This window comes from Labeo rohita, chromosome 20 (assembly GCF_022985175.1).
Source record: "Labeo rohita strain BAU-BD-2019 chromosome 20, IGBB_LRoh.1.0, whole genome shotgun sequence".
Lineage (NCBI taxonomy): Eukaryota > Metazoa > Chordata > Actinopteri > Cypriniformes > Cyprinidae > Labeo > Labeo rohita.
Genome location: NC_066888.1, coordinates 569,542 through 583,071, shown reverse-complemented (window position 1 = coordinate 583,071; position 13,530 = coordinate 569,542). Strand labels below are relative to the sequence as shown.

Genomic DNA, 13,530 nt, shown 5'->3' with positions numbered 1-13,530 from the left:
TCAATGATTACTCAATTTGAGTGTATTGACCATTTGGTAATAAAAAAAACAAAACAAAACAAGTTTGTCCATGTCTCTTGAATGGTTGTCCACCCTGTCGTATTGGGGAATCCGTCCCTTTAAGAAAAGGCCATCCCCTTTAGTGACATCTGGACAACAGTTTTTTTTTTTTTTTCAGTGACAGGAATTTCAACGGCTGACGTGAGTAAGTTGGTGACTTTTCAACTGACAAATTTTCTTCATATTAGTTTGGTTACTTGCTTTTTCTAAGCTTAACATGTCCACCCTGTCGGCATAAAATATGCTGGAAGTGATTCGAATAAAGTTTTTTAAAAATATGTAAGTTTAAATATAGCAAATTCTCTTCAACAACCAGATTAACTATTTAGCTAGTCACAGTTTGTTATAAGCTAATATGCTAACTGAAGCTCAAAAAGTCCACCCTCTTGTCGTTCCAAAATGTCCAACCTGTCAGCCACTTAGACTTGATAGGGTGGACATAAACATGACAGGGTGGACATAGCAATAATTTTATTATATTATTTAATGTTTCATTGTCAGTTTTTGTCATGCTTTGTGTGTTCTGCTTTATGTGTCCACCCCATCATGTGCTGGTCCACCCTGACATCTTGATATTTTAAAATAATATTTTAAATAATAATTCAATAATATCTATATAATCCAGTTTGTTCAATAGATAGGTATGGGCAATAACATGCAAACAAAAAACGGCATCCAAATATCACAGTTTTCTCCAAATAAGAAAAATTGTATGAGTTTTTTTTAAAAACACATGGTTTACATAAAATCTTATGTATTTATAATTTGAAAGCAAACAAATAACCCTGTTTAGGAAAGGGACATTATACCTTTCAGAAAATATCATTTGCATCTTAATATTGCAATGCAAACGTATTTAACAGTAATATATATGTCCATGACAGGGTGGACAAATTTTATGGTTTACGCGTCGTATAATGGCCCATAGTATATATTATCAAAAAAAAAGTGTAGGAGCTCAGCTAATATATTTTTATAGTGTCTACTATTTATGACATGATTAATCTGATTAACAAGCGAATGGGAAATTAAGACCAATGTTTTTGAGTATTGTGAGGGTTGAAAGGCACTCTATGGTGATACTGACCCCTATAAAAAAAAAAAAAAAAAAAAATGTGTTGGTAATCAGCATCTAAGCAGTTTGTATATGATATGATACCACACAAATGCAGTTCATTCAGTGTACTGACGCATGCAACAGTAAAAACCCATTTTAACTGTACTGTTACCTTACCATATATGGTGATGAACTGTAAATGATTTAACATCACATTACATGTAACTTTACTGTAAAATACTGCCAAATTGAAAACTATGAATTACTGTATAATTTACAGTGAAACGTCCCACAGAAGTCCCTGTGTGAAACATCAGTTATTATTATATTTTATTTAAATAGTTTTGTTTCTTCTTATTTTTATTATCAGTAAAATATGGTGTAAAAACCGGAAAATGTCCCGCCACTTTTCCGACAGGAATCTATTATGTTTCTGGACATTTCCTTTTAAAAGACTAAAACAAAACACAATGCAATGCATAATTCAAAATATGGGGAAAATCAATACTGAAAATTCCTTCAATTTACAATACAGACTTTTCTTAGAGTGTACATTATGGTGTTTTGTGTTACATTTTCTGTTATTTGCTTCATGATTTTCCATTATTTTAGTGTTGTGTGGTTTCGTCTTTGTTTGCCTGACACTGTGGACCATCTTTATACGAGTATTGGCCATGTTTTATGGATAGACAACATTTGGTTCTTTTTGTGGCTTTCTGTTTGTGACTCTGGACCACAAAACCAGTCATAAGTGTTAAATTTCTTGAAATTGAGATTTATACGTTAAATTTACAATAAATAAGATTTCCACTGATGTATGGTTTGCTAGGACAGGACAATATTTGGCCAAGATATAGCTATTGAAAATCTGGAATCTGAGGGTGCAAAAAAATCAAAATAGTGAGAAAATCGCCTTCAAAGTTACCCAAATTAAGTTCTTAGCAATGTATATTACTAATCAAAAATTAAGTTTTGATATATGTACAGTAGGACATTTACAAAATATTTTCATGGAAAATGACCTTTACTTAATATCCTATATTAAGTGAAGATCACGATAATAACGATAATTTTGACCCATGCAATGTATTTTTGGCTATTGCTACAAATATACCCGTGCTACTTAAGACTGGTTTTGTGGTCCAGGGTCTCATTTTACCACCTGTATATTCATAGTATATTCATATATTCATATATGTATATTCATAGTGGTTGTTGTTTATTTTATACCTCCTAAAATCACCCAAATGAACTGTAATTTGGAAATGAAAAAATCACAGAGGAGGTGTATTCAATTCTCCGTATGTATGAACTGCATGTTTTGGACAAGCGCCATGCCACTGACTACATCATATTAGTATATTATTATCCATTACTTGAAGACAGTGATTTTCGAAAAGTTCCATGGATTCAACTGAATTCAGGTGATAACGTAGCAATAAAGACGCTGTGCTGATTTTCATGCTCACCTTCCATTCTGCGCTGCTCTGCAACATTACCTCAAAGATTCACCTCGACATGACTTTACAGAGGATGAATAATAATGATGTTTCGGCAGAAGATAAATATACACAGGCAGAGCAGACGGAGTGAAGCCGTGACGGCGGGAGGAGAGGAGAATGAGCCGTACCTTACAGCCGCTGCTGATGTCGTGACCCCAGTGGTTGGGCGCACATTTGTCACATCTTTCTCCCACGGTGTTGGGCGGACAGACACACTGACCTGTGTTAGCGTCACAGTTATTTCCCACATGGGCACACTGGCACGCTGCGAGACAGACAGAAACAGAGAGCAGGTTAATTGCGGAGCGCAGCTGAGCACCTGTTCTAAATGTCAGTGCCGGCTCTCCTCTCTGCTGCGGTAATATCGGTGTGATAGCGTGACAGAAGACGCTCCGGCTGGAAGGAGATGGGCAAATTTACACACCATCCCGACAGAGAATTACATTACTCTTAATGAAATGAACACCGCCGATGAAAACTGTAGCCTTTACAGGTCAGGCTTGTTGAGCTGGGATTTCTGTCTGAAATCTGCGTGGTTGACGCACAACCTTTTGCTCTTTCACAGATCAGAGGACGTAAAGCAGTTCCATGTTTCACTCACATCTGTTACGTTTCATTTACAGTATCAACTTTATCTCATACAGAAGTCACGCCACATGCATTTATATTGGGCTTTATAAAATACAGATTGTTTCAAGGCAGATCCACATTAATAAACAGGACGATAACAGTATAAATTGTGTAACATTCATCAATTATAAAGCAAGTTAAATTTCAGCTCTGAAGCAGCTCTACAGAAGACAACAGTGTCATTATTCAGCTTGGATAGTGTCACTGCGGTTCAATAATATTACAGAATATTAAGGCTCTTTTAAAACACAAAGAGCATAAGAGCTATAAATTGGATGTGGATAGCAGATCAAATCATTTGATGAGGATATATGGTAAGTTTGAGCATAAATTAAGATATAGAGACGTATGGATGTAAATTAGAAATGCTGCTGTTCAAATAGTTTGGGATCAGTAAGATTTTTAATGTTTTTTTTTGAAGAAGTCACCAAGGCTGCTCACCAAGGCTACAATTATTTGATCAAAAATACAGAAAGAACAGTAAGATTGTGAAATATTATTACAATTTTAAATAACTTTTAGTATACTTTAAAATATAATGTATATCTGTGATGCAAAGCTGAATGTAATTTTAAAAAGCTGTAATTTTTTCTTTTTTTTCTTTGATACTTTTTCCGGGATTCTTTGATGAATAAAAAGTTCAGTATTTATTCAAAATGAAAATCTTTTCTAATCTTTTCTATTGTTAGTCTTTACTATTATTTTTTATAACACATCCTAGCTGAATAGAAATATAATTTTAATTCAAAAAGCAAAAGAAAAAAAAAAATTACTGACCCCAAACTTTTGAACAGTAGTATATATTTTACAAAATATTTCTATTTTGAATAATAACTGTTCTTTTTATCAAAGAATCCTGAAAAAGTATCACAGTTTTCAAAAAAAAAAAAAAAATTAAGCAACACAACTGTTTTCAACATTAAGAAATAAGATAATTAATTAGCAAATTATAATGATTTCTGAAGTATTACGTGTAGCTCAAGACTAATGACGCTAAAAATTCAGCTTTGCATCAGGGAAATAAATTATATTTAAATTATGTAAGTATATTAAAATAAAAAAAAACACCACACTTTCCAAAATAGCAATCTCCAACATTAATTTAGACTGCCACTACTCATCCTGGTGCATAAAAAAAATATAAATAAATAAATAAAACAACCAAACTAACAATAATACAACTTATTTAAATTAAAAAAATATATATACACTGCCCTCCAAAAGTTTGGAAACGCCCTAGAAAAGTGGGGTTTTGGATAATATTGGCATGAATCCTTTTTAATTTGTGATAATTTTGAACTGATAAGGGACAACACAAACTACAAAAACATATTTTATTACATAAACAGTTTATATTATATATATAGAATATAGAAAAAATGTAAATTTTTGATTCATCAAAATATCCACTATTAGCAGCTATTACAGCTCTGCATAATCTGGGCCTAAATTCATTGTGTTCTAAACTTAATTGGCAATCAATTGTTGAAGCTATTAAGGTGTGCTGACCCAAAAATCTTCTAAAAACCTGAGGAAAAGTTTAAACCGGTAACCAGGCATCACAGCTGGCAAAGGGGCATATCTGACTTTGGCATGTACATATTGCCATTATTATGTAATGAAAATGAAAATGATTATTGCTGGTCTTCAATGATAATGTCAAGTTACTTTAATGTATTTGCACCAAAAAATGCTAAGGATTTATGCTGATAGCGTCCAAAACCACACTTTGCCAGGGGTGTTTCCAAACTTTTGGAGGGCAGTGTATATATAAAAAATAAAGTTTATTTTACTAATGTTTATTAATGTGCATTGTCCCTATCAAATAAACAAAAAGACACTTGAGAGATTACTGTAAATTAAAGTGTTTAGTTTAGACTGACTTTTTCAGTTAATTTATAAATTCAATTATTTATAAATTAATAAATAAATAAAGACAATGTACATTCTTGAGTGAACTGTACCTTTGATGTTTTTACTATCCTATAGAATTACTTTTATATTGTTTTTATTATCTAAATAAAAGTCTACATGCACGGGTGGATCTGGACTGAATTACAGGTTTCAGAGCTGAACGCTTACGTGTGCAGCCGCCCTCCTGGAAGCTGAAGTGTCCGGGAGCGCAGCGGTCACACTTCTGTCCCGTCACACCAGGCTGACAGCGACACTGACCGCTCTCGTCACAATCAAACGACTTCGATCCGAATGAATTGCAGTGGCATGGGACGCAGCCTTGAGCGCCCTGCATGTGTAAGCCAGACTGGAGAGACAGAGACAGAGACAGTGAGAAGGGTTGAAATAAGGCGATTCTCAGAGTGATGGCTAGACTATGCTGTGTGGCACTTTCACAAATACGGTGCACATAGTTTTAGAAAACAATGAAGGCACAAATACCACATTTTTAAAGCCAGAACTATTACATATGTGAACCTGGACCACAAAACCAGTCTTAAGTAGCATGGTTGTATTTGTAGCCAAAAATACACTGTATGGCTCAAAATTATACATATTTCTTTTATGCCAAAAATCATTAGGATATTAGGTAAAGATTGTGTTCCATGAAGATATTTTGTAAATTTCCTATAATAAGTATATCAAAACTTACATTTTGATTAGTAATATGCATTGCTAAGAACTTCATTTGGACAACTTTAAAGGCAATTTTCTCAGTATTTTGATTTTTATTTTATTTTTTTTGCACTCTCAAATTCCAGATATTCAAATTGTTGTATCTCGACCAAATATTGTCATGTCCTAACAAACCATACATCTATGGAACGCTTATTTATTAGATGATGTATAAATCTCAATTTCAAAAAATGTACCCTTATGACTGGTTTTGTGGTCCAGAGTCACATATGTTGGAGAACCCAGGTGTATCGTTTAAATCTTTTACTCAATTTTCCGCAGACTGTAGCTCAACTATTAAATCTATTATCTGTTACAAGAATCAAATCTATTATAATTAATGTATTAACCCTGTATGTTACGGAGTTCCCATATTGGCATCAATTACTTTCTACATATTTCTTTGTTATCCTGAAAAAAAAAAATACAATATATTGCAATATGTTAATTAAAATGGCCAGCCTCAGGGTAGTCAATGATGTGCTGTTTTTAAGGCACATGACATTTGAATGTTCCTCCAAAACACTTTTTTCCCCCTGTCACCCCATCATGGAGCACACCTGCTGAAGTGCTCCAGAAATTGCTCTGTTAACTTAATTTCTGAACATCTTGTCTCAAGGTGGATTTTTTTTTAACATAGTTTTCCTGTAAAATGAGAAAATATCAATCTTGCCATATGACAGTGCTGTACCACAGTGGAACTGAAGTAATGTGTTTCTCCATTGGGATTTTTATAGATAGTAACATTAATTTGATTGCAATTATTTATTTATTTGAAGTGTTTATTATAGTATATGTGTATTTATGTCTAAATAAGGAAATTATTTAGTCTTATTTAGAGAGTGCAGAGTTGGCTCTTCCATGTGATGACAATGAGGATGAGTTAGCCTTTAGTGACTGTAACAATGAGTGTGTGTGTGTGTGTGTGTGTGTGCGTGTGCATGTGTGTGTGTGTGTGTGTCTGCATGTGTGTGTGGCAGATTTTGATGGAAATTAAGACTGGATGCATCAATTTCTAAAAGAAATGTGCATTTGAATTGAAAAGAAAACAGAAAAAGTAATTTTGGGCCATTTTCCATTGTGGTACACTGTTGCCAAATGGCAACGTTTTCCTATGTCCCCCAACCCCCGCCCCCAAGCTAAATTAAATTAATGTTGGGGATTGCTGATTTATCCATTCTGGTGCATTACAAATAATAATAATACTAATAATACTAATAATAATAATAATAATAATAATAATAAAAGAATAAATAAAAACTAAGCAAACACATAAATAAAACAATAAACAAACAAACAGAATTACAGTTTTAAAACCGTTACATGTATTTAATGATTTTTTCTAGAACTTGGAATTATAACTCTTAAAAAGGGATTTCTAAATGTACCAAAAATCTGTTTAGCATAAAAAAAAATCTGTTTATCAAAAATGTTGGCACCAGGTTTCTAGAAATGGCAAATAAAACAAAACCTCTGAAATAATATTTAGTCTGACCTGCTGACAAGAAAAAAAATTAATGTGTAGGTGGTGTTTAACCTTTAGTAAAATAACAAAAAATTGACTTCACACAGAGCATCAAGCTCATTTTGTGCACTTACTTGTGGAATGTGCCTGGTTTAGTCATGCAAACAGTACAGAAACATTACAATATCTTGTGCATTTATGTAAAGCCTCCTTCAGTCTCCTTTAGTGACTCAAAGAGCTTCATAAACACAGCACTGAACAGCCATGCAGACATTACAGATCAAACCAGACCACAAAACTGTGCCTTAGTCTTGAGTTTGTATTCCATCCCCTTTACACTCACTTCAACTGACTGTAAAGACATTTTGAGAGGTAAATGGCAACAATTTCATTTTAATGATCAAAAATGATCATGCAGTGATGATAAATCTGCACACGCCATGTGGATGTGAAGTCACTGTGGCAGCCATTGCTGTGGGTGATTGACAGCCATCTGTCTGCTAGGAACAGGTGCGCTGTCACCGTGGCAACCAATGAGAAGCGGCCCTGGCACAGACTGTCAGTGGCACCCCACGGATGCCAGATATATGAACACACACACACACACACACACCATCACGCAAAGCTGTGAGCCAAAGTGACAAAACTCTCCTCCAAGAGAATTCCTAACCGTGCCTGCAGCTTTTTAAAGACTAGGAAAAGACTAAAAAGCACAGCATTTGACAGTGGCATGTGCTTTCTGAGCACGGCAGATTAACTGACTCTCTTAAGCGCTACTTAACTAATGTTACATGTAAATGTATAATTAAAAACCAAAGCAGACTGTGCACATTATGTTTCATCCGTCTTAAAGCCAAAGGCTGTCTTTGTGAATTATGTATACATGTTTTGGGTCTCATTCACTAATAGTTACAATTAAGCATGCAGAAACATTTCTCATGCAAAACTTCTGCACAAATACAACTGCACTGGGATTTGTTCTTGACCTTCAGTTAAAGGAATAAATTGAGAAATCAAAATTTCCCTGATCTTTTGACATGTAAGAGGTCACCATACTAAAAACACATACTGTAAGTTTTACTGAACTTAAAGCATTTATTTCTATTTTGATGTAAAAATTCTACTAACACCTCCAGGAACAATAGAAACAATGCATGACCCCTTTAAAGCAGAATGAAACACAATCAACATCTTTATGAAGAAGCCCAGATCGAGCTCTGACACATTCATGCTGTTGCTGTTAAATAAGAAAGACATATTTTAATGTCACTTAGCAGCTCAATTTCTAATAATAATAATCGTATCTATAAAAAAACACTTAAACGTGAACTTGTGTATTACAGTTCGTGCATGAAAATGTTCACACAGGTTTCGCACAAAAATACATGCTTATGCACAGTAAAAGAGCCCAAGTGTAATAATTCTAAACTTTATTTTTTTTTTTGTAATATGAATGTGATGACCTACAATATAATGCATAATGCTGATCTTGGAGTGATGCATGATGCCCTCAGTACCGCATTACTGCTACCAAAAACTGTGAAAAGCAGCACCATAAATTATAATATACATTAATATGTTATATTACAGAGAATATATTTTATATACAATATTATATATTTAATAAACAATGTTTATATACAATATATATTTTATAAACAATTTTGCAAAGGAACAAAACCCCAAAATTGCAACTACTAAACTGCAATAAGGTGCTATGCATGTACTATTATAGTTTTTATTAATATTTTGAATTAGCTTTTATATTTTCAGCTTTCGTTTTAATTTTAGTTGTATTTTTTTGTAATTTTGTTATGTATATTCGTCCTTATTGTTTTTAAATTTATTTTTAAATATTGCTATTTAGGTTTAATTTATTTCTATTTCAGTTTTAGTTTTGTACCCAGTTTGTAAAATTTATTTTAGTTTTGCATCTAATATTTACATTTTATTTTAGCTTCATCTCAATTATTACAATATTTTTAATAGAATATTTTTAGCAAACGATAATAGCCCTGGCTGGTAAATTGCAAATAGGAGTGAACTGCATCAATGGTGAAGTTAATCTAAATAATCCAGGCAAAATTAAAAAAAAAAAAAAAAAAAGTTATTAAAAAGTTATGTGTGTAATGTGTGTTATTTTGAACACTCCTCCACTTGTCACACTCATATTAGACGTTGATCATCACAGGAAGTCACACACACACACACACACCGATCCTGTGCACCCATCATGCCATGCGTTTACCCCTGTGCCAGGGCGGTAAGCCCCTCGAGGGCAGCCCCCTCTGCTTTCCCATCTCTGGATGTGTTGGATGGGAACCTGTTGGACGGGCCGCCGTGTCTCCCTGCGGGCGTGAGGCGGGCGCATGAGGTCACACCTGCGGCCCACGTATCCAGCCCGACAGATGCACCTGCCGTCAGAGTCACAGCGCTGGGACACGGAGCCCCGAGCACTGCACTGACACGGCCTACACAACTGAGTCTCACTGTCCCACCAACAATTTGGCTAAACACACACACACATATGGGTTTATGAAGAGACAAAAATAAGAAAATATTTAAAAATATAATAATAAGAAAATTACTCACACTGACGCAACAAGGTCATGTCAAACTAACCCCGTGACAGAAACGACTGCATTTTGCGTCATGTATACTCACCATACACTCGTCACACTGACGTCCAACAACATGTTGTCGGCACTGGCACTGTCCGGTCTCCTGATGGCACAGCTCTGAGAGCGACCCGTTAGTGTGACACTGACATGCTAAACAGAGACACAGAGAGAAACTTGTCAAAAGAAACACAATTAGACATGAAGATGTTACATCTGGAGTGACAGTAGGTTGTATTTTATTTTAATCGCCTTTATATGCAGTACATACACTGGCAGTCAAAAGTTTGGTTCCCATTGGTTTTTAATGTTTCTGAAGGTAGCCTCTTTTGCTCTTCTGCGAGGCTCCATTTATTTGTTGAAAAATACAGTAATATTGCAAATATTAAGTGCAATATTGTTATAATTTTAAACAACTGTTTTTAGCTTGAATATATATACTGTATAGAAATATCATCTGTTCCTGGGATGGCAAAGATGAATTTGCAGAGTGCCAATAATGACTGTCATAAATTGAGCAGCAAATCAGTATCACATTTATGTTCTGTTTTGAGGACTTTCATGTTGGTATGTTGTGGGTTACCACAGCCATTTCACCCTGTAGCTCAAGACTGGTTGCCCACTGATGCTAAGAAGCACTGAACTAGGTTGTTGCTGAAATAGGTGTAAGTGAGGTCACTATACAGTAAAATGCAACAAAAGAGGTCCTGACTCTCTGTGGTCACTAAAAATCCCATGGCAAATCCCATGGAGTAGGGTGTATACCTGATGACCCTTCATTGACCCTTATCTCTCTCTCCTTTCCACCTATAGCTGGTGTGGGAAGCTTACTAGGAAGCTACAGGCAGGTGAGTTATTATTAGGGTTGGAGCTGACCACCCTTGTTCACCACCTTTTCTACTCTCTCCCTACCTGCTACACTGTTGCAAAATAACCAAACCACACATACTTATGGATCTAGCCAGTCCCATCCAACTTAATAGACTCTCTGGCCTCTTTCAAGCTGCCTTGTTTCTGGTGGTTCAGCCTCCCCTGCTGGTTTCATTCTGTTCCTCAACTCCACCTCAGGGTCCACAAGCTTTGCCCTGATCCTCAGATCCTCTGGTTTCACCTCATCCTTCCGAAACCAGGAATCAGAACAAAGTCCTTCGACTCTTTGACTCTTCAACCTGGGTTCCTTGTCCCTCCAGCTCTGTCAGTCACCACATTGTCTTCACCATTAGCTTTTGCTCAATCCTACACCCCTTTGGCTCCACTGCTTTTTCTCTGGCTCTTACTCCCACTGGCTCTGCCAATGTGTTCTTGGCCCCCAGCTTCACCTCAGTCCTACACTGCGACTCTACCTAAAACCTCCAGTGCAGAGGTGTCACGCCATCTCTCCACCCTGTCTGCCTCTGCCTCATTCTCCAGCTTCTCAATCCTGCTGTCTTCATTAGGGTATTCTACCCTGATTGCTGATCTCCTTCCTCCGTTGGTCTCTTTCTACAAAGGATCCGCCATGGTCCCTTTCTCCATCAGCTTGTCATGGTTATCTGCTCCACCTAGACCGACCAACCCCCACTATGTTTGTTGTTCCTGCTAAAGTGTAATTTTTCCAAACTTTTGATTGGCAGTGTACACAAAATACACTCAGAATGCTTTTTGGACCTGAAGAGCTGCAGCCCTGCAGAGTTTTTCTTCAATCAAACACACCTGAACAAGCTAATCAAGGTCTGAGGGGTTACTAGGAAGCTACAGGCAGGTGAGTTATTATTAGGGGTGGAGCTGAACTCTGCAGGGCTGCGGCTCTCCAAGACCGGAGTTCACCACCCCTGTTCTACTCTCTCCCTACCTGCTACACCACTGCAGAATAACCAACCCACAAATACTTATGGATCTAGCAGCAGTCTCTCTCAACTCCTGTTCCTGACCCTAAGCCAACGCCTGCTACAGACCCTGAGCTAAAGCCAGAACCCTCTGAATTGTCTGACTCAGAGCTAGACCTTGCCACCATTTCCATTTTGGAGACAGGGCAAGCCTGTTGCTGTGTCTGTCTCAGAACTAGTGTTAGAGGAATTACTGATTGACATTATTACTGATTGCATGTACCACAACCAAGTCTCCACCTTTCTACCCACCCTCAAACCCCTTCCTGCTTGGCCGGTCCTATCCAACTTAATAGACTCTCTCGTCCCGTCCAAGCTCTCTTGTTTCTGATGGTTTAGCCTCCCCTGCTGGTTCTGTCCAGTTCCCCCACTCCACCTCAGGCTTCCCAATCACAAAGCTTTGGCCTGGCCCACGGATCATCTGGTTTCACCTCATCCTTCCTCAACGAGGAATCCACCTCAGTCCTTTGACTCTTCGGCTCCACCTTGGTTTGCTATCCTCTCAACTCCTCTACTCTGTCAACCATCTAAATTCACTGGGGTTCCTCGTCTGAACTCTGGCTCCACTGGGCTCTGCTTTTCCTCTGGCTCTTTTTTGTCCTTACTCCCACTGGCTCTGCCAAAGTGTTCTTGGTCCCCAGCTTCAGCTCAGTTCTACACTGTGACTCCACCTAAACCCTTCAGTTCAGTGGTGTCACCCTGTCTCTCCACCCTGTTTGGCTCTGCCTCATTCTCCAGCTTCCATTCTCCAGACTCTCAATCCCGCTGTCTTCATCAGGGTATTCTACCCCACTGGCTCCCCCCTGGTCTCTTTTTACAAAAGATCCACCATGGCCCCTTCCTTAGCCAACCCCTCATGGTTATCTGCTCTACCAAAACTGACCAATCCCCACCATGTGTGTTGTTCCTGCTAAGGTGTAATTATTCCAAACATTTCATTTTTCAGTGTACATTAAATACATGCAGGAGGGAATTCACTAAGAATGCATTGTGACTACAGATATCATAATTTGACACTGACACTAAATTGTGATCAGTGACATTTCCATCAATGCTTTGACAATACATACCGTATACAGTAGTCAACATTTGAAGTGGATCAAAAGAGTTCACCAAAGTAATTTTAAGACAAGAACGGGTATTGTTTTGGTATTTGGACAACTTTTATGAAAGGTTTTGATCCACTTCAAATGTTGACTACTGCATACATTCCAAACAAAGTGTTGTGTTTAGGAGAAACTGCAGTGTACTTCATTATGTACAACACTGCAGGTAAAGAAGCCTTTCTGTGTAATGTAGGTCATTCAAACAACTTCTGTAAGCATCCCACTGAGTGCTGTGCTGTGCTGCACTGCACTGTTCTGCTCTTGATTCTGCCCTCCAAAACTTATTCCCAACAGAAATAAAGAAAGCTCTATTATCTTACATTAAGTATAAACATGCTTCAGAGGTTAAAAATGGACAGGCATGGGACAAGACGAACAGCACAGCTCCATTCTCTCAGCTTCACTTCACTAGTAGACACTGAAACTTGGTGCATATTTTTAAAATATGACTTGTATGTTATGTATGCGTCTGATATTAGCGAAATGCTATCTGATAATCTAATCATATAATAGTTAAGGATGACAAGTTAAGTGAAATTTTAATTATAAAAAGTTTAAATTTGGCATTGAAAATCCCATGATTTCCTGTTTCTTTACAA

The 13,530-nt window shown here is 36.8% G+C and overlaps 1 protein-coding gene across 3 annotated transcripts in view; it reads right to left on the bottom strand.

Moving 5' to 3' along the window:
- Positions 1–13,530, bottom strand: part of lama2 (laminin, alpha 2) — a 224,208-nt gene that overhangs the window by 61,267 nt on the left and 149,411 nt on the right. For 2 of the 3 annotated variants that reach the window (XM_051138594.1, XM_051138595.1), the window contains exons 20-22: positions 10,007–10,113; positions 5,332–5,509; positions 2,748–2,884 (exon numbers count right to left, since the gene is read on the bottom strand). In XM_051138594.1, the coding sequence (XP_050994551.1) occupies positions 2,748–2,884; positions 5,332–5,509; positions 10,007–10,113 (422 nt within the window). Of the gene's footprint in view, positions 1–2,747; positions 2,885–5,331; positions 5,510–9,590; positions 9,852–10,006; positions 10,114–13,530 lie in introns of all 3 variants that reach the window. The other variant, XM_051138593.1, reaches the window with a different exon arrangement.